This window comes from Coregonus clupeaformis, chromosome 26 (assembly GCF_020615455.1).
Source record: "Coregonus clupeaformis isolate EN_2021a chromosome 26, ASM2061545v1, whole genome shotgun sequence".
Taxonomy (NCBI): Eukaryota; Metazoa; Chordata; class Actinopteri; order Salmoniformes; family Salmonidae; genus Coregonus; species Coregonus clupeaformis.
The window spans coordinates 23,635,427-23,656,708 of record NC_059217.1 but is presented as its reverse complement, the minus strand read 5'-3'; the positions used below and the strand labels follow the sequence as shown (position 1 = coordinate 23,656,708).

The following is a 21,282-nucleotide window of genomic DNA, read 5'->3' as shown; positions in this document are numbered from 1 at the left end:
GGAGGTTGAAGGTCTTCGGTAGTATTATGTAATTAATTGAAAAAAGGAAAGACTGAAGTAAAGACAAACAGCTCTCTGAGAGATGCTTTTCTCAGGCTGCTGTGTAGGTATGGAGCGTCTGGTAATTTTGAGGCAGAGGGGTGCTGGCTGGGCCTGAAGGCCTTTAAAGACTGTTGACAACATAGAGAGAGAATGCCTGCCCTGCCACGGCGTGGCCGCCCATCCTTCAGTACAATGCCAGTGCCAACAGTGGATATTTTAGTCTGTGCTCGCCTGCCCAGGCCTGCGATTGTAAGCCTCTATGCCTGACGTATAAATACCCAGTGGAGATAGTGAGATTTCGGAGGATTTACATTACATCATTGACATACAGTAGTGGCCATGCTATGTTTGCTTTCTTTTTCTGTGGTATTGTATGTAATAATGCACTGCACACTATTCAGGCCTAGCCAGGGGTCCATTTTTTATTGCAGGTTGACGTTTATTGTCATGAATCTTGCCCTGGAGGCATAACTGAACGATTTCCATCAGGTGGGCCAGCTGCATAGTCAAAATGGGCTATATCGTAAAAATTCATGAAAACTAAAATTAGCTTTTTGGTCTTATATTAGGGTTAGGCATTAGGGTTAGCAGTGTGGTTAAGGTTAGGGTTAAAATCAGATTTTATGATTTTGTGGCTGTGCAAGCTAGTGACCACTCTGCAGAGCTGCCTCCAGGGCAACATTCATGACAATAAATGCCAACCTGCTATTTTATTGCACTCGTCATTACTCAGTTCAATGACAGACCCGTGGGGGCACACAAAAGAGTCATGCAACGACACAGTACAGCTCTGACACATGCCACACATAACCTTCTGCAACGGTGAAACGGGTTCACCCTGTCAGCGTGTCCATGGGAATAGCATGATGCCTGAAAGCCTGTGACAGAGGCTAATGCCAGAGCCATAAATATGATTCTGGTTGATATTTCAGGACAGTAAAACACTACACTGAACTGTATGCTTATCCTATAGTATTCTCTATTCTCACTGGATGGTATCACTCTGAACTTGCTCTGACAGAGTCACACAGGGAGGTCACCCACCTGTGATGCACAGCAGGGCATATCCAGGAATTGATTGATTTGATTGACACACTGGCATTCATGTTATACAAGTATGTTATAGTTAAGCAATAAGGCCCTAGGGGGTGTGGTATATTTGCCATAATAAACTGTGTAGTTCGAGCCCTGAATGCTGATTGGCTGACAGCCGTGGTATATCAGACCGTATACCATGGGTATGACAAAACATTTATTTGTATTGCTCTAATTATGTTGATAACCCGTTTATAATAGCAATAAGGCACCTCCGGGGTTTGTGATATATGGCCAACATACCACAGCTAAGGGCTGTATCCAGGCACTCCACGTTGCGTCGTGAATAAGAACAGCCCTTAGCCGTGGTATATTGGCCATATACCACAGCTCCTCGGGCCTTATTGCTTAAACATACCACAGTTCTTAGGCATGATGCAAAGCAGAGTTTCAGCCAATCAGCATCTAGGACCCAAACTACCCGGTTTATAATTGATAATCAATCACTCATTGAGTACACATAAGCGGGTCAGAACATAATTAATTTCAGCCCCCTAGAGCAGATTTTTCTCCATGTAACACTCTCTCAGGCCATCAAAGTGCCTGGTATAGGATAGATACCATACTCAAGACTGGAGTTACAGTATATAACATCCATCAGGACTGCTTTACCATATGGACCAAAAGCTTGTCTCTGACCATTCTGAATAATCTTACCATTAGCCGTGACTTCTAGACTTTCAGCTTTAGAGGACACAGGCCACCACTAGTATCTAGGATCTCTGGCTTTGTCTGGCAGTGTTTGTGAGATGCAGACTCTCTCTCCTCAGCTGCCCCAGGGCAGTAGGCCGTTTCTAGGGGAGCGTTGGGCCGTGCGGGCATCAAACATGGCTGACCGGCTGTTGACAGCCCCTTCTCCCCCAGGGTGTGTGTGCAGGCACACTCATGCGTGTGTTTGTGTGTATGTGCGTGTCCACAGTAAAGTGACGGCCTGCCAGCTCGAAGGATGCAGTGTAGGATGAATATTAACTACTACTGTCATGACATGGACAGAGCTTGAATGCTTCACATACATTGCCCACCACTGTAAGTTCAGCATGTATGTCTGTATGGGGGATAATTTGGGAGGCTTTCTCATGTTCTACAGGTTCAGTCTCAGCCATCTGTATCCTCACTAGAGGAAGCCTCTCTCTCTCTCACTGTCTCTGTCTCTGTCTCTGTCTCTGTCTCTGTCTCTGTCTCTGTCTCTGTCTCTGTCTCTGTCTCTGTCTCTGTCTCTGTCTCTGTCTGTGTCTCTGTGTCTCTGTGTCTCTGTGTCTCTGTGTCTCTGTGTCTCTGTGTCTCTGTGTCTCTGTGTCTCTGTGTCTCTCTGTCTCTCTCTCTCTCTCTCTCTCTCTCTCTCTCTCTCTCTCTCTCTCTCTCTCTCTCTCTCTCTCTCTCTCTCTCTCTCTCTCTCTCTCTCTCTCTCTCTCTCTCTCTCTCTCTCTCTCTCTCTCTCTCTCTCTCTCTCTCTCTCTCTCTCTCTCTCTCTCTCTCTCTCTCTCTCTCTCTCTCTCTCTCTCTCTCTCTCTCTCTCTCTCTCTCTCTCTCTCTCTCTCTCTCTCTCTCATAGTGTACTGACATCTAGGCCTCATAATTAAGTCTGAGACTTGCCTTTGAAACATATAAAACTCTAGCATGAGTTAATATGGTGCTATTTGTTTTACCAGAGAGCTAATTTAGTGGACTGAATCACTGTCTCCCCAACGGGCCTAATAAGATGTATAAAGCTATAGCAGCAGCCCGTAGCTGACAGTGATTCAGTCCACTAAATTAGCTCTCTGGTAAAACAAATAGCACCATATTAACTCATGCTAGAGTTTCCAATGCTTACCCCCTCCACCCGCCAAAATAAAAAATAATTTCCTGGAGCCTTACTTCAGTTATAGTTGGCATATAATTCAGTCGACCACAACATAAAAAACTCAAATATACAGTCCTTCAAATGTTCTCTCTGGGGACGAGGGTGAGCACAGTCTAACAGATTTAGCCCTGGGTTAAACAGTGGTAGCAAATTGCCTGTTATGAGCAGCACAATGCAGAGTGTCTGCTTCTGGAAGTGGTCAGTGAAGCTAAACACTGTGCATTATGAACATTCCTAACAGTTAGCCAATGGCAAGAAGGCCTCATGCTATTTTAGAAGGGGACAAATGGGTGTACGATATGTTCTTGTCCCAGTCCCTTAAAGTGAAAAACAGAGCTTTATGAAGAGTTTCTGTCCTCAATGCTATTGTTATATCAGATCATTGTTGGTGATGTCAATATTCCCCAGAAATACCAGTTTTAGTGTGCAGGGGCAAAGATAGCACTAGGCAAGTAAGGTTAATGCATTAGAAAACCAAGTATAATATTGGTTACTGGAGGAAGGTATTGAGTTGACGCAACACAATAATCCTACTGGTCATCGCTCACCCTTAGGGTCGACGCTGAATAGCCAATCAACTCCCTCCCCCCACAACCCACTTTACAGCACAATCTCTTTATGAACCAAGTCTTGGCAGCCACTTGTAATCCTCAGATTGTGTTTTGGAAAGATGCAGGTTGGGTGCCAACAACCCAGAAGAACACAATGGCTACAGTACTTTCCTCCAGAGTCTAATGCTGCCTGCCATCTCCAGGGGGTTGGTTTAAAGAGCAGCACAGTTATAAAACATTATGGAATGTATTGTGTTGTTCTGGGTCTACTGGACCTCAAGTTAATAAAGTGGAAAAGTGATGCTCGGTTCAACCCCACGAGTGGCGCCACTGGAGTGAAATTTCATTACGTCTCCAGAAGTATTACGTCTAACACAGTACAACATATATTGCGGACAGACAGAGAGGTTGCGCAACAGACCAATCCATTTATAATGCGTTTAGAAAATATAAGCCAAAGCAGGAAGAGAGTGTGGAGGGGAAGTCTATTGATTGTAAAAGAGGATAGGCTTCCTTTGAAGCAGGACTGAGAAGAGTCTCTTTATGATGAACCGGAGAGGTATTTCCTGGCAGGTACCTGCTATGATAAATGAGGTCATCCCATTTCTCCTTTTTGCTATATGTGTGTTTTGTAAATCCTAGTGTGAATCACAGCAGCCCGGAATAGTGGACTGTGTGTGTATATGAGTGTGTGTGTCACAGTAGTCAGGGTGAGTGTGTTGTTGTTCTGCCCGTAGGCCTCTCGCTGGGGCAGGACAGGGCAGAGGGGCGTGGCAACAAGGCCAAGATATGACACAGCAGTCAAAGCAGAGGCAGGTAGAGCCCTCAGCCAATTGGAGCCGTCGGCATGGAGTAGCTCTGGGAAATTACAGCTCAGGACACAAAGAGGGGAGGAGAGCTCTGTATGACACATGCTTACACAGAAAGAAAGAAAGAAAGAAAGAGGGAGAGAGAAAAAGAAAGAGTGTGTGAGAGGTAGCTAGATACAGTAGAGGGAGAGTTATATTACAAAGGTTTACTGGCACACAGACAGACCGACAGATAGATGCAGGCAGCCAGTGCAGTGCACACAGTGTGCCCCCTCAGTACAGCAAACATGTCTGTGAGGATACCAGTACTGAAAGAGCCTGTTCTTCCTGTCTATGTGCAGTTCTCCAGGGACAAGTACATAATGGAGGGCCCACCGGAGAAACTACGCAAGGAGCTGGAGGACGAGCTGAAGCTGGGCAGTGAGGAACCACGCAGCCACGCCTGGTACCATGGTGCCATCCCCAGACAGGTAAAAGAAAACACACACCCACACACACTCTGGAGGGACAACTCGGCTGCCTGTTTGCCTGACTGTTTTAGAGTCTAATGATTTCCGAGCCTTATTTTAGCTTGGGTCAAAGGATTCTTGATAAAGTATTTTTTGGTGGCCGGCGGCACACGCTGGCTCTTTGTGAAAGAGGATAGTCATATAAAGAGATGGAGCTGAGAGGGGCTTACTGTGAAAAACGACCAGCCCAATGATAGCATGCAGAGAGGGGAGGGGTTCCTCTGTTGCCAACAGCTACGGCCGGGTGTCCAGTTGCGCACTGATTTCATTCAGGGGCCTGTCACTCCCACTGTCTGTTGGTCACCCACCCACCCTGTGGAGGAATCACAGCACTGGCGCTCTGAAAACATGGCAACCATGCAAAACCTTGCGCATACCCGGGCAGAGCAGGACAGCTGGCCAGACAGACATGTGTCCAAGCTCAACCAAACACAATACTTTGTTTGGTAACACTGGGGAGTATTATGTGAATGGAGAGTCAGGGAGCTCAGACACTTTGGCAGGCAGCTCGTCATAAATATGTGAAAACTCCCAGTGTGTCTAGAGGTTTCCAGAGGGGAGCTGTGTGTCTTTCATGTGGACTAAAGAATAAAAGCTGGCTGAGGGTCTGGACTTAGGAGGAGGCTGTGACAGAGTGTGACAGATCCCTGCCCTCTGACCTCTAGGGCAGGGGTGTTCAACTCTTACCCTACGAGGTCCGGAGCCTGCTGGTTTTCTGTTCTACCAGATAATTAATTGCACCCACCTGGTGTCCCAGGTCTAAATCAGTCCCTGATTAGAAAGGAACAATGGATAAAAACGCAGTGGAACTGACTTCGAGGTCCAGATTTGAGTTTGAGGGCTCTAGGGGCTGAGCCTTGTTTTGAAAACAGGGATGTAAAGTCTGAGGAGAGTTAGTGAGGATAGTGACCCACCTCAACACCCAGGGCTCAGCTCAAAGAAGTGCTTATACACAGAACAGTAAATCAGGGACAGTGTTTTTTCCTATGATTCACTCTCAGGCAGCAGCTTGTCTGAAACTGGTTGAGCCAGATCAGAATCAGACAAACAAGGACAGGTCAACAACAGAAATAAGTATTTATCTTGACAGGTCTGTTCTACAGCACTAGCTGTATTGAGTCCATTGAGCTGTGTGAGGCTCAGTGATCAAAGGGCAGACTCACTGTCAGTTTGACATACTGTGGCTGAATGAGGCTGCATGGTTAATTGAAATGGGCTTCATTTCAACCTTGTGCTTTCATCAGTATCTCACTAAGAGCTTGTCACTGAGAACATGTCAGTGTGAACAGAGCGGCGCTGACACACACTTAGTAGTGAAAGCTCAGACCGCAGAGCTCGGTCCATGAACCCCAGCCTCAGTGAGGATGCTCTGTCTGCCTCAGCACACACACAGAGCGAGAGAGACAGGTCTTAATTTGATGGTAACGACACATGGGTGCCATCAGATGACATTATGCTTTTTATTAACGTCTTCTCTTACAGCCGTCCACTGATCTGCCAGGGACCACGCCTCTATAAGTCTAATCATTATCCCTAAGATAAAAGCTCATCTGTGCTCACTGTGCCACCAATCCCATTTCTCAGTACACCCATCATCTCCTAGTTTCGTTCTACTGTATCTCCCAGTGGAGTGGGTGTAGGCCAGGGAGCCCTGCAGCCTTGTTCCATGTCTTACGTGTGACCTTGTAAGGGGTGTGAGCCAGCATGTATCACAGCCCTCCATTAGGCATTGTGAGAGTCACAATGGCTCTGCCAGGCCCTGGTTAGCTACACACGGTACAGTACAGTACACGACTGGGTGTCTCTCAACTAGAACTAGTAAGATCAGCTCAGTCCACTCCCATTATACCATTAGAGAACACATCAGCAGCTCCAGGCTTCAGGTGATTGAGGAGGTTTTTTTCCCCCATGCCAGTGCATGGGGATAGTAAAGGCTGTCACAGTGCATGTATGTCATACGGAAAAACACTGGCTACTCAAGTTGCTCAACAAGTTGTGCTGGCTATAGGATTGTGAGACATTGATATAGATTTCAATAATTATCAAGTTACACACATGTCACCCTAGAGTTTTCTTCAAACAAAATGAGTTGTTGAAAAGTTTCCTAATGTCTTTACAGACAACAAATAAGGCTTTGTGGTGCTACAATTTTCCCTGCAGTAAAAAAAAAAAACATAGCTGTTTAAGAAACACTTTCAATAACCATCTAATTTCACAACAAAACATTTCACAAGGGTTATCTGCCAGAAATATATAAATAACATTGCATGGCTAATGGATGTAATACGGATCTCAATTTCAATGAGCAATTTCATGAGGTATAAATCAAATGACTTTGAATGCGTCAGACTGGGTTGATAAACCCAAAGCTTCGCCTCGTGTGTAAAATCACAGATGAGACCCTGAATAAGAAATGGAGCTCTTTTGAGCTTGTCCTTGCAGTCATGTGACAGGGTGGCATAAGACTGGTAAACACACACACGCTCAGTTTTACAGCTCATGCTGCACCTCCTCAGTAGAACAGAGACTTTACGTAAGGACACTGTAAAACAGCATTCATGCTGCCAAGTGATCCTAATAAGGTTTAATAAGCTCCTTCCTGGTGCTACTGCAGCCCGATTGTGAAAAGAGGGCTTTTAAAACTTTTAATTAAAAACCCTCAACCTTCCAACTCCAAAACATGATGATATAAACATAATTACTTAGTTCAATACTAACTTAATTAAAAAGTAAAGTAATTAAATGTTTGGAAGAACAACATGAGTGAAGTGGAGTGTGTAGACCAATGTATGAGGTGACTGGGGGTTTTCGTCATTTGACCCTCCAGTTTGGCTGTGTGGCCTGGGCTCAGAGAGCATTCTGGGAAGTATCATGATGTCACAGTACAGTAACAGTAGCACTAGAAAAAACTTTCAGTGAGCCAAGCATGTTACTTAGAAGGCCATTCAGTGAGAGGGAGTAGAGCGCCTGTAGCCACAAATCCAACTGTGAGACGAGTGTGACAAACTGAAAACACACTAGACACAGTTCTAACTGTGTGATATTGAAAATACAGTGTGTGAGCTATATAGCTGTGTGTATGTGTGCTCAACATGTGTCCTCTGGTGTCCAGGTGGCAGAGAACCTGATCCAGAGAGATGGGGACTTCCTGATCCGGGACTCTCTGTCCAGCCCTGGGAACTACGTCCTGACCTGCCAGTGGAAGAACAGCCCACAGCACTTTAAGATAAACAAGAAGGTGGTGGCCATGAATGAGGCCTACTCCCGGGTGCAGTACCTGTTTGAGAAGGAGGGCTTTGACAGCGTGCCCGCCCTGGTGCGCTACTATGTGGGCAACAGAAAGCCAGTGACTGAGGTGGTGGGGGCCATCATCTTTCAACCCATCAACAGGGCCTTGCCCCTGCGCTGCCTAGAGGAGAAGTATGGGGTGGCCTGTGTCCGTGTGGAGGCTGGCCTGACCCTGCCCGACAGGAAGAGCCAGACGTCTAAACGCCTGAGCCTCAACATCATGAACGGACACACCCAGGACCACAGCCTCGGACGGGGGAACCTGCTTAGGTTAGTAGGCTATCTACAGCGGTTCAGGCCTGTCTGGTCTGGACATAGTGTATGTAGTTGGAAATTGTCTGTGAACGGTAGGCTACAATGGAGATGCTTGCTTGCAGGCGCAAGATACATTTATTACAGCAATAACGTTCCATGTATTTTCCTCTGCAGCCAGGAGCTTATATAGACACTGTACATTCCGTCATACATTTATAGGCAGGCAATTTATAGGTAGCTATAAAATATAATTTTGTAGGGGTTTAGTCCAAATGGAATTGGCTCCGTATAATTTCATGTATAGCCTAACATGCAAACAACACATGTGCACTCCAAATTTGTAACACGAATGTGGGAGTAACAGAGATAAGTACACGTCTACAATAAACCATTCCTGAGGTAAAGTAAGGAGTGGTGTTTAGCCTGGATGGTGAATACCAACCTCTGAGCACAATACCAAGGCAAACCAGGACAAAAATTACCCCATCAAATTACACTGTACCATTTTACATAACAAACAGTGCACACAATGTATCAGGTTTCTCTAGGGGTTAGTGGTGTGGTGTGCCCAGTGGACGTGTCTCTGTTGGTAGCTAGAGGGCTCAGTCCAATTGAACACTCTCTTTTTCTCCTTCTGTTTCTCTCCCTCTTTCTCTTCCTCACTCTCTTTCTGTCTATCAGGAACAAAGACAAGTGTGGAAGCCAGCCGGCGTGTCTGAACCACGTTCAGGAGAGACGACGGCCCCTCAAAACCCACCAGTCAGAGAGCTTCCTCCCGCTAGGTATGTACCGTCTGCTCTAACTCCCTCGCTCTATACTCCTCTTTCTCTCTCTCTCTCTCTCTCTCTCTCTCTCATATCCTGTCATTATGCTACAGTCAGAGGATTTACAGCTCTGACGAGCCTGCAAAATACTTGTTTCCGTGAACATGCATTCTTTGCACAGGGGTGGGAATATTTCAAAGGCAAATGTTAATATTTTCTTCTTCAAAATGTTGCTTTGTATTCTTTCAACTCAGAAGTGAAAAGTGTGACATGAGCTAGGGATGAAGATAAATGTATTTCTGAAAGGATTACAGATAAAAGTAGAAATGGAAATCGATAGATGTGCTTGAAGTCTGAGTCTTTGGCATAAAAGAGCCGAGAGATCAGAGAGATTCAAAATGCTGCATTCCATTCTGTGACTGACAATGTAATTAAGCTTTGTATGCAGAGTCAGACTTCAAATAGACAGCAGGACTCCCAGGCAGCAGCTACAGAACACAGCATGGCTCTAGCTGTGTGGTGTTGCTAGGCTGCAGTGTGCAGGTTTAAATAATGATGTTCACCTCTTTCTCGCTCACCCTCTCCCCAGGCTCCAGGCCCCAGCCCCAGTCCCAGCTCATGGAGCACCAGCCCAGCCCCAAGTCTCCAGTATTCAGGACGGGCAGTGAGCCGGCCCTCAGCCCCACCGTGCCAAGGAGGATGGCCTTTGAGACCCAGGCTGGGGAGGCCATCCGGGGCTCAGACAGCCAACTCTGCCCCAAGCCCCCCCCTAAGCCCAGCAAGGTGCCCTCCATCAGGATGCCCTGCTCCCCACGTCTGCAACCCCTGGCTGCCCCAGCCCCGGGTCCCCCTGTACCCCCACTGAAACCCAAGAAGCAGCATGTGATCCAGGCTCTCCAGCCTCCGCAGCCCCCCAGCCCGGAAGTGAACTACTGTGAGCTGGGCCCCTGCAGCCCAGCAGAGTGGGACAGGCTCCAGGCCCCAGCCCCAGGGCCCCAGCCCAACAACAACAGTTACGTAGAGAGGCTGAGGACAGAGGAGAGCCAGAGGAGCAGCCACGGCTCCAAACTGGACCGCAGCTCCTACCACCACGCCATCGTAGCCCTGGAGAATGGCAGCGAAGAGGTGGAAGGAGGTGGAAAAGGAGGGATGGAGGAGATAGAGGAGACTGTGGAGGAGAAGGAGAGAAGCTTCCGGCGGCCGGTGTTGGAGACTGCGTCTGTGTTCCGGCCGGGGGAGTTTGAGTCGAGGCTGCTGCCTGCAGAGAACAAACCCCTCGAGATGAGTGTGCTGAAGAGAGTCAAAGAGCTGCTGGTCCATAAAGACCACCACATCATCGCCAAGCACATCCTCATGGCAGACTGCCAGGTACTGCAGTGCACTGTCCCACTACACACCATACCCACATTACATTCACCACTAGTCCTACTGGATGTCTCCTACTCAGGGCTGAATCCCAACCAGAGATCATAACTGATATTTCAGTGTACATCATGAATTGATGATATACACTGAGTATACAAAACATTAAGAACACCTTCCTAATATTGAGTTGCACCACACCCCCTTTTGCCCTCAGAACAGCCTCAATTTGTCAGGGCATGGACACTACAAGGTGTCGAAAGCGTTCCACAGGGATGCTGGCCCATGTTGACTCCAATGCTTCCCACAGTTGTTTCAAGTGTGCTGGATGTCCTTTGGGTGGTGGACCATTCTTGATACACACAGGAAACTGTTGAGCATGAAAAAGCCAGCAGCGTTGCAGTTCTTGACACAAACCAGTGTGCCTGGCCCCTACTACCATACCCCGTTCAAAGGCACTTGAATATATTGTCTTGCCCATTCACTCTCTGAATGGCACACATACACAATCCATGTCTCAATTGTCCTTCTTTAACCTGTCGTCTCCTCCCTTCATCTACACTGATTGAAGTGGATTTAACAAGTGACATCAATAAGGGATCATAGCTTTCACCTGGATAGTCTACGTCATGGAAAGAGTAGGTGTTCTTAATGTTTTGTATACCCAGAGTAAATTTGCAGGACAGTTTGATGAGTTAGGATTCAGGTCTCATTCTTCAGCAACATCTAACTAAGTGGCTAGACACAGTCAGGCACACAGAGGGCATCAGAGACAGACTGGCATTTCAATAATTTCCTCTCGTTGGTATTTGGCCTTTTACAGACAGGTGTCTTAAGTCTGTCTGGGTGTGGTACACCACACAAGTGCAAAATGAAACCAGTGAATTTAATTTAGTAGCCTAGGCTTGAAGGGAACATCTTTATAGTGTGGTTGAAAACAGCTATGGTACAAAGTTATGTAAATGTTGCTTTGAGATGTCGCTTGTTTAATTCAGTTAGAAGGAACTAATGATCAATGATAGGATTTCCCCAAACATGACCATACTAAAACACTTCCAAAACCACACTAATACAAAAAATTATGTACCTGACAGATTGCGAGGGTACATGGCATCTCTGAGGAGGTGAAAGGTCAAATGGGTGTGTCCTCTGGTCTGGAGCTGGTGACCTTACCCCATGGCAGGCAGCTGCGGCAAGACCTGATGGAAAGGTAAACACACACATATACACACCCAAATCCTCCTCAGGTGCTAGCGACCCCACATGTAGACCACAAGAGGTTATAGGGACTTATGACTGAACTTTCTGTTGTGTAACCCAGGCACCACACCATGGCCATCGGGGTTGCCGTGGACATCCTGGGCTGCACAGGAAGTCTGGAGGAGCGGACCGCCACGCTGAACCGCATCATCATGGTGGCTCTAGAACTGAAGGACTCCATGGGGGACCTGTACGCTTTCTCCTCCATCATGAAAGCACTGGACATGCCTCAGGTACCCCACTCAATACAGCCGGACACATAAGACACGGTCCCCCAAACCCACCACGTGGTCTGAGATGAGTCCTTAACCCTTCACACTTGTGGGAATTGGCCTATATGGATAGGGCTAAATTGAAATGTTTCTTACAGAAGAAATATGAAAACGCATAACCATGGTAGCTATTGAAAGGGAACAGTTTAGAGATTATGGGGAAATTATTAGACCAAAGGTGAGGACAACAGTTCACCTGACAAGACTGAATCCAAACATTACACTGTTGATTTTGTGCATTTTACATTTACTGTACTTTTCGCCGCATTTGTTGATAACGAAATCTGAGAATACTCTGGATACATTCAGTAGCATGATAAGACTATTCCTGGAAAATGTGGGGTAGGTGCAACATAAGACAAAAAAATGACAAGGGTTTGAGTGAGAGGACTAACTGGTGTCTCCAAGTGGCCACACACCTCTCGAAAGTGTGCACAGCGCCTAAGTAATGTCAATGCACTTTTATGACTCAAACGTCAACTATAAGGTGCTTTTTTGAGCTCTCCTAGCTGTGCCGTTGTGGAACTAGAGCAAGCACACTTGTAGTTGATTTGTTTGGAACAAAACCCTGCATCCCCGCCATCACACAATTACTGTTGTTGTTTACGCAATCTAAAAACAGTCTATTATAAATCGCAATCTTGGTCAGGTGGGCATAATTTGAAAGCTTGCTCTATTGCCAACATGACTAGCTAAGTTATAAAATACGATCTTACAATGTTAGGCTTTCACAAAGCAATTCAGAGAAACAGATTGTAATTTTGGTTGCCATAGAAAGGAGTAGTGTGTGTATTCAGGTGCGTGTTCCGTGGCAGATTTTCTTCACATTAGACAAACAGACTCACTCACTCAGAACAACCCAGCGTGACGCATTGTCATCTTGTAACTGTACATCAAACATAGTGACCATAAACGTTGACACTGTATATGACATGAGTTTTATGATATGGAAATGTGAAGTGCACATTTGGACTCACTGGTGTTTGGCTTGCTTGTATGACATCAAAGCTGTATTTATTATAATCCTCAACGTCTCATTTTAAAGTCCTCTTAATTTACAGAATTTCCCTCACTCAGGCAACAAAAAATTTGAAAAAGTTGCCCAATTAGTGGGAGGGATGGGGCAACTTCTTGTCGTGTGCGGCGCTCAAGTTCAGAATGGCTGTCATCAAAACCCACACAGAGCTGTGAAGCGCAGAGCCAGGGCTCTGACGTCATGTATAGCATGTTACTGTACAGCCACTGAGATCTGACGTCATGTATAGCATGTTACTGTACAGCCACTGAGATCTGACGTCATGTATAGCATGTTACTGTACAGCCACTGAGATCTGATGTCATGTATAGCATGTTACTGTACAGCCACTGAGATCTGACGTCATGTATAGCATGTTACTGTACAGCCACTGAGCTCTGACGTCATGTATAGCATGTCACTGTACAGCCACTGAGATCTGACGTCATGTATAGCATGTTACTGTACAGCCACTGAGATCTGACGTCATGTATAGCATGTTACTGTACAGCCACTGAGATCTGACGTCATGTATAGCATGTTACTGTACAGCCACTGAGATCTGACGTCATGTATAGCATGTTACTGTACAGCCACTGAGCTCTGACGTCATGTATAGCATGTTACTGTACAGCCACTGAGATCTGATGTCATGTATAGCATGTTACTGTACAGCCACTGAGATCTGACGTCATGTATAGCATGTTACTGTACAGCCACTGAGATCTGACGTCATGTATAGCATGTTACTGTACAGCCACTGAGCTCTGACGTCATGTATAGCATGTTACTGTACAGCCACTGAGATCTGACGTCATGTATAGCATGTTACTGTACAGCCACTGAGCTCTGACGTCATGTATAGCATGTTACTGTACAGCCACTGAGCTCTGACGTCATGTATAGCATGTTACTGTACAGCCACTGAGATCTGACGTCATGTATAGCATGTTACTGTACAGCCACTGAGCTCTGACGTCATGTATAGCATGTTACTGTACAGCCACTGAGATCTGACGTCATGTATAGCATGTTACTGTACAGCCACTGAGATCTGACGTCATGTATAGCATGTTACTGTACAGCCACTGAGCTCTGACGTCATGTATAGCATGTTACTGTACAGCCACTGAGATCTGACGTCATGTATAGCATGTTACTGTACAGCCACTGAGATCTGACGTCATGTATAGCATGTTACTGTACAGCCACTGAGATCTGACGTCATGTATAGCATGTTACTGTACAGCCACTGAGCTCTGACGTCATGTATAGCATGTTACTGTACAGCCACTGAGATCTGATGTCATGTATAGCATGTTACTGTACAGCCACTGAGCTCTGACGTCATGTATAGCATGTCACTGTACAGCCACTGAGATCTGACGTCATGTATAGCATGTTACTGTACAGCCACTGAGATCTGACGTCATGTATAGCATGTTACTGTACAGCCACTGAGATCTGACGTCATGTATAGCATGTTACTGTACAGCCACTGAGATCTGACGTCATGTATAGCATGTTACTGTACAGCCACTGAGGTCTGACGTCATGTATAGCATGTTACTGTACAGCCACTGAGATCTGACGTCATGTATAGCATGTTACTGTACAGCCACTGCGGTCCAATTTAGGCGTCTATCAGTGTCCAAATCTGCCATTTTCAACCCGTATAATGGTATGAGTGTAAAGGGCTGCAGGCGTAGGCTGAAGAGATATTGTGGTGTTTGTTTCCTAACAGCTCTCTGCTCTTGACCACAGATCACACGGTTAGACCACACCTGGACCATGCTGAGGAGGAAGTACACTCAGACTGCCATCATATACGAGAAGTCTCTCAAGCCCTTTTACAAGGGACTGTATGAAGGAACAGGTAAAAGCACTTCAATGGAGCCTTCAGTTGTAGTTGTGTGTTAGTGGTTGCAGTCTCTGACCGTGTCCCTGTGTGTGCGTGTATAGCGGACATGCCCCTGACAGGCACCACGGTGCCTCTACTGATGCCCCTGCTGACGCTGATGGAGCGCCCGGCGGTGGCATTCGAGGGCATGGAGCTGTGGGAAAGCAACGACCAGGGCTGTGAAATCCTGCTACGCCACCTGGAGGAGGCCCGCAGCGTGGCACGCAACGCTGACTCATACACCGCCAACACTGAACGCGTCCTGCAAGGTAATACACTCCACACCCACTGCTAGATACACACCTACTGCTAGATACATGGCTCACAGTTGTCCAAATGAATTGCTATGCAAATACTCCTGTCCAAAACGACCTGTATTCACATTTGCCCATAGCTTTTTTCATAGTGCCCGAGATTGCGAAAGACACTATAACAAATGCCATACTGCATGTCTCAGCAGGTATGAGTTACAAGGCTAATGATAACGTGTTCCTCTTTCTGGTTGCAGATTTCCATGCTGACAAGGACCTTTTAGAGATCTGTAAAACAGACTTCCAGCTGCGTCTGCTGTGGGGCAGCAGAGGGGCGGCCGTCAACCAGACGGAGAGATACGACAAGTTCACACTCATCCTGACTGCTCTGTCCAGGAAACTGGAGCCAGCGGTCAAACACACAGAACTCTAATCAGAGCCTGTGGTAAACAGAATCTATATTACTGAACAGTGGTTGGTCGTATGTAAAAGGACAGTCAGGCTGGTTAAGAGAGGACAAACTGTGCCCTGTATTGTCTGGGATGAGGAAGACTGTTACAGAGCGAGACTGCTGTCCTTTCTCAACCTGTCCACTGGAGGGAGTGTGAGTCAGATCCAGTTGGAACATCCCTGTCAGGACACTGATCTGAGTGTGCTGATATGAAGGGGAAATATTTCCCTCCGTGACGCAGGAGGTGGGTAGCCTGGTCCCAGATCTGTTTGTGCTCTTGCCTACTCCATTGCAGTCATTGTCAAGTCAATGGCATGACAATGAGTGTCAGGGAGTTGGCATGATAGCACAAACAGACTAGCACCCAGGCTAGGAGGGGGGCGTTTACACCATATATGTGGTAGTGTAGCCCCTTGGCCCTTAGTCATCCTTCTGTATGTTACTGAGTGGAACACACTTTGACCACAGAGGACCCAAGAAGCGTCTCTGAAAGTGTTTGTCAGAAGGAAATGGGTGTATGTTTGAATGTATCACTAAAGTAGTGATTGAACACCCTTGTTATAAGGGTTCAACAATGACTTTGAAAGGAGAACATAGAATGACGAGACAGAAGAAATGGAAGAATGAAAACGATTGGTCGCTATACAATAGAGGCAGTTTAACCGTATATTGTCTTAAATACTATATACTGTATGTATATTAACTAGATCTTCGACTGTCTGTTCATTGTTCCTCAGATGTGGTATATTATGAGTTCATCTGGATAATCCTGAATGGTGAAAGGTGTACATAATACATAAGCATGTGAATGCTAGACTGTAATATATTTCCCTCTTAAATATTGACTTGTAAATAGAGTTGCGTACAATTGTAATATCTTTATATGAACTATTGTGGCAAGAAATGAATAAATAGATGATGAAATTACATGCAGATGGTGTCTGACTAACAACAACAACCTTGGAACATTTCTACATTTCACAGGAAGTATTATGATACAAAACAATTATGGTCTGGATTCAATCTGCATCGCAGAAGTATTGTGGAAGATCAGAGTTCTTGCTCGATTGAAATTGAAAGGCGGAGACTGCATTGACGGGAAACGCTGCATATGTCGGCTCAATCGGAAATTACCTTTACATTTTAACATGGATCTTACGCGATACGGATTGAATCCAGCCCTGTGTTGATGAAGAGCAGGCTTGCAAAATTAGGAGGGAATAAGCAGAAAAAATCCGGAATCCTCCAACCAGGATTTCTGGAAAACCAGGGAATTTACTGAAAGTTTCCGGAATTTTGCAACCCTAATGAAGTCTTCAATAAGATGCTAAATGTTCTTTGGTATGTTCATGTGTTTGTTTTATTAGAACAAAGAGAGAAAACATTTTTTCCACAAAGTGTCTGACAACATTAAAAAGTAAAAAGAGATGTGCACAACAACATGAAGAAATAGAAGTACTGCCATTGATTATTAAAATAAGAGTCAACTGAGATTCTCATATCTACTTGTTTGCCATTAGATGAATTTGCCGCCATGCCAACTCAGCTGGGTTGGTAGATAACACAATTTGCTCCTTGCCGTGATATGCGTGAATACTTTATATCATCTTAAAGCATATTGTTAGGAGCTTTTTTGCATAATGATCAGAATTACAGCATAATGGATATGATTTAGCTCACAGTTTTAATCCAAAGTGAAAATCACATTTTTAATCGCATAACTTTTAGTTGAGGATGCTAGTGAAAAACCTACAGCATTATCTATTATCATACTTTGTCACCACTGAAGGCCACTTGCACCAAGGTGCCAAGAATACGGTCAGCACTGTTTTAGACCATTAGAGACAAGCTTGTCAAAATACTTGTTATATTACTGATGAAGGATCGCCAGACACACACTGCAGAAATTAATGGGTTAATTCATATTCATATTCAAATCAACTACTTACACTTTGACATCCTTTCCTGATTTAGAGATCCACAATAACATGTTCATCAGGGATGTAACCAGTATTACTAGATATTGGTTGATATTGTAGGGTAGGGTAAAGGGTCTACAATACAGGCAGGTAGCCAATATCCAGAGCTTACATATTTGCTGTAAACTCCAGATATGTGGAGTCAAGCATGCACCATCATGCTCTGAAAGCCACTCAAGGGAATTTCACTGAAACGAAAGCGAGGATTTTCCCCCACTTGATTTCTGACAACACACCTATTAACCAGTTCGAGGAGAGGAGTGACGATTCAAATGAGAGCATTCATCCAGACAACGGAAATGACATGATAAACTAAGAATCACAGGATTTATATAACCTGAACTGTTCCATTTTATCTGCATTATCTTTGTTAGTGCACATTCATTAACGAAGCAGATAGGTCTTAATAAAGACATCCAATGGATGTAAGAACATAGGGTTCTTTAGGAAGTTCAGAGGTACAGTTAAAGTAAGATGAGCATATCATGATATGATAATAATGTAATTTCACAGCTTTAAGTATTTATTAAGAATTAAAGCACTGCTCGTATTAGCATTTTAATAGTGAATATTATACACTGCCAAGGGTAAAACCCTGTGTCAGTCTCATAAAAGCTACTTAACTTCTTTGATTTAAGTCCAATCACTCACCATGTCAATTATGCTCATATGCTCATATGGTCAATTATGCAAATTCACTTTCAAATTCATTCAATTCAAGACGGTTAGGACTAGGAGTATCAAAAGCATGGCTAGCTACAGTAAAGGCCTTTATTTTGTGGTAGTTCTGAACTCTACACCTCCTATAATAACATAGTGGTCACCTTACATTTGTACAAAAGGTAGCATACAGAGTCCATTTCATTCATTCATTTATTCATTGATATTCAATTCAAATGCTATAGGGCAAAAGTGCATCAGTGAAGACCATGTTCCTATTCAGAAGGTTGTTCTGACAAACAACGCATGGTTACTTTGAGCTAACGGCACGATTCTGAAAAGAGAGTCATTCGTCTGATTAAAAACCCTATAAAAAGTCACGATAAAAACACATTCAGTATGAAATAAAAGAGATGTTAATACATACAATTTAGTAATAAAACTAACTACATATATGTATACACCCACATTAATATGCATACACATGTTTATATATGTATAATCACATTCACAATTATAATATGCGCTTGAAAGAGGAACGTTATGGGAATGCAACACTCTTTCACGTGGAGACCGCACGCAGCAAGGCCCCAGGACGCTCCTGTGAGACAGAGGAGAAGAGACGCGGCAGGGGTCTGGGTGGGGCCCAAAGGAGCACCACAGCAAGCCAGCGTAGACTTTGTCGGTTGGAGCCCTTGTGTGTAGCAGAGAGTGATGGAAGAGCAATCAGCAGGTCCATCCCCACTCTCAGAGTTAGTATTAAGGCAGAGACTGCAAGGAGAGTTGGAGAGTTGTTGTTGTTGAATTGCGGGTGGATGGCCTGTAATTTGTCTCAGCTCAGCCTCCAGGTTTCCTGGCCTGAGCCTGAGCTGCTGTGTGGCGACTGAATGGTTATGGAGGAGAGCCCTCTGCTGGCATGCTGATGTCACTGCACTGCCGCTCCAGCCTTCCTCTGGTCTGAGGTGCTGGTGCAGGGAGGAGGGGATGAAGAGGTAGGGTGAAGGGCAGGCATGCTGTTTCTAGAGTAGTACTGCTCCTACTCTGATCTGAGTGGCCATGTGGGGCCACACGAGTTACTGAACAACAGCATGACAGAGGTGATGTTCAACACACGCACAGCATGATGGGAATGTTTCGATCAAAACAGAAATAAAAGAAACGGAGAGATAAAATAAACAAAAATCATGGATGAATGAAGGAGACACACAGGAAGATTAGAAGTGAACGAATGGGCGGCGGGGGCAACCACAGAGTTACAGCCAATCCACTGCATTCATCATGACCAGTCCTGTTTGACGTAATGACAGTTCATATTACGGACATGCTGAAGCACGTTAAGGTAAGGCGACCACAGGAGAGCAGCGCAGTCTGGCAGGCATTCACAACATTGGAATGAGAATGTAACAATGCAACAACAAGGCAGGCTGTTAGTGCTGGACGTCGCCTGAAGAGCAGAAACACAACATTAAGAGGTGCGTCATAGTGTAGTAGTAGTAGTAGTAGTAGTAGTAGTGTATTAATTGCTTCTCTCTCATTATAAATGATGATGTTGTAAGTCGCTAACTATAAGCCCCCTCCCTGGTCCCTGATTCTTGCTGGTATGCTGCAGTGGATTGGTTACTCTGTGCTGTGTATAGACAGACAGTTTAGAATAACAGTCCCTTCCTATAGAGGCACAGCTACTACCTCAGGAATCTCTGCTGCTATGGAATGATGTTAATGGCCATGGATGTGTGCATGCAAACATGCAACCTGCCAACCCCCTCCCCTCCCCGCCCAAGACAAGACCTGTCTCCCACTAGTTCCACCAGATTCAGCATGTACCCTCCACCAAAGACCTCGCCACACTGCTCCACTCAGGAACCTGCAGTCCAACAGGAGAGAGAAAGGAGAGGAGTTACTGTACCGACCCCCACCACTGGGACAGAGACAGATAGTGGACAGTAGTACACACTGAAGAACCCTGCCCCTGGGTGTAATATAGCCCTGACCACCAGAGAGCAGCATTGTTGTGAGACACACACAAAGAGAGAAGGAGTGTCCAATTATCTTAAAGCGTAGTATCATAGTGGGCACATAGACCAGGCCACTCCTTACCGGGACCGTATTACTGCATTCATGTCTTAATAGGTGGAGCAGAGCACTTAACATACAAGAATCACAACAGGTGACTGATAACATATAGACAATACAATGGGTAAAATCAGTAAGAGTCACTTTTCCTATTTCCCAAACCACTTCGATCCAAAGTAGAAAGATCTTAAAACCAGAAGAGCATTTTAACATCTACCTCTAAAAACAAAAGATACATGAATTAAAAACAACAAATCACAATCTGCCCTAAGGGGTGATGAGTCCCCTTGCCATAGAGCATGGCTATGGATATGTTGTCCTACAGACACACATAGCTTAATTCATTGATACAGAGCTCCTGTAGGGTCACTATAATACCAGGATTGTGGAGTGTTTGTTTGTCCGTGAGCTCACACAGTGAACAAAGAGAAGCTGCTGTTCAGACCAGCGCTCCCCAGAGGAGGAAGAGAGGAGTCCATGCAGGTGGTCAGATCAGATGTAGGTGACCGCACCTTTGCTGTTCTTCTCCATGGCGATCTCCACGTAGGACGTGGGCACGTAGCCCTCCTCTCCGCTCTGCTTCCTGGCTCGCGTCCAGCCGTCGCCCTTGTCCTCCTCGATGATGTACAGCACCTCGTCCTCCTTCATCAACAGTGTTCCCTCATTCTGACCTGGGAGTCAACAGCACAACACAGACCATACACATTCTGTTAGCGCACAGAGAAAGAACCACAACACACAAACACTTTACAGGAATACCACATCACATCATCTACATTCCATATTCACATTCATGCAAATACTAAAAACTGCTCCAGTGTTTGAGACAGTATCGCTAGTCGAAATGCCAACCCAGCACACATACTGTCACCACACAGTGAGACAGTGAAATGCAGAGAGAGC

The 21,282-nt window shown here is 45.4% G+C and overlaps 2 protein-coding genes across 6 annotated transcripts in view; one reads left to right on the top strand and one right to left on the bottom strand.

Moving 5' to 3' along the window:
• The window catches only part of LOC121540255 (breast cancer anti-estrogen resistance protein 3), a 63,224-nt gene extending 46,630 nt beyond the window's left edge, over positions 1-16,594 (top strand). For both annotated transcript variants that reach the window (XM_041848982.2, XM_041848983.2), the window contains 9 exons: positions 4,682-4,810; positions 7,962-8,407; positions 9,074-9,174; positions 9,746-10,524; positions 11,613-11,728; positions 11,840-12,011; positions 14,830-14,941; positions 15,028-15,234; positions 15,474-16,594. In XM_041848982.2, the coding sequence (XP_041704916.1) occupies positions 4,682-4,810; positions 7,962-8,407; positions 9,074-9,174; positions 9,746-10,524; positions 11,613-11,728; positions 11,840-12,011; positions 14,830-14,941; positions 15,028-15,234; positions 15,474-15,649 (2,238 nt within the window). In that variant the 3' untranslated portion in view covers positions 15,650-16,594. The remainder of the gene's footprint in view (positions 1-4,681; positions 4,811-7,961; positions 8,408-9,073; positions 9,175-9,745; positions 10,525-11,612; positions 11,729-11,839; positions 12,012-14,829; positions 14,942-15,027; positions 15,235-15,473) is intronic.
• Positions 16,595-18,501: 1,907 nt separating this feature from the next.
• Positions 18,502-21,282, bottom strand: part of LOC121540257 (formin-binding protein 1-like) — a 75,914-nt gene continuing 73,133 nt past the window's right edge. For 3 of the 4 annotated variants that reach the window (XM_045207789.1, XM_041848984.2, XM_041848985.2), the window contains one exon: positions 18,502-21,050. In XM_045207789.1, the coding sequence (XP_045063724.1) occupies positions 20,872-21,050 (179 nt within the window). In that variant the 3' untranslated portion in view covers positions 18,502-20,871. The remainder of the gene's footprint in view (positions 21,051-21,282) is intronic. The other variant, XM_041848986.2, reaches the window with a different exon arrangement.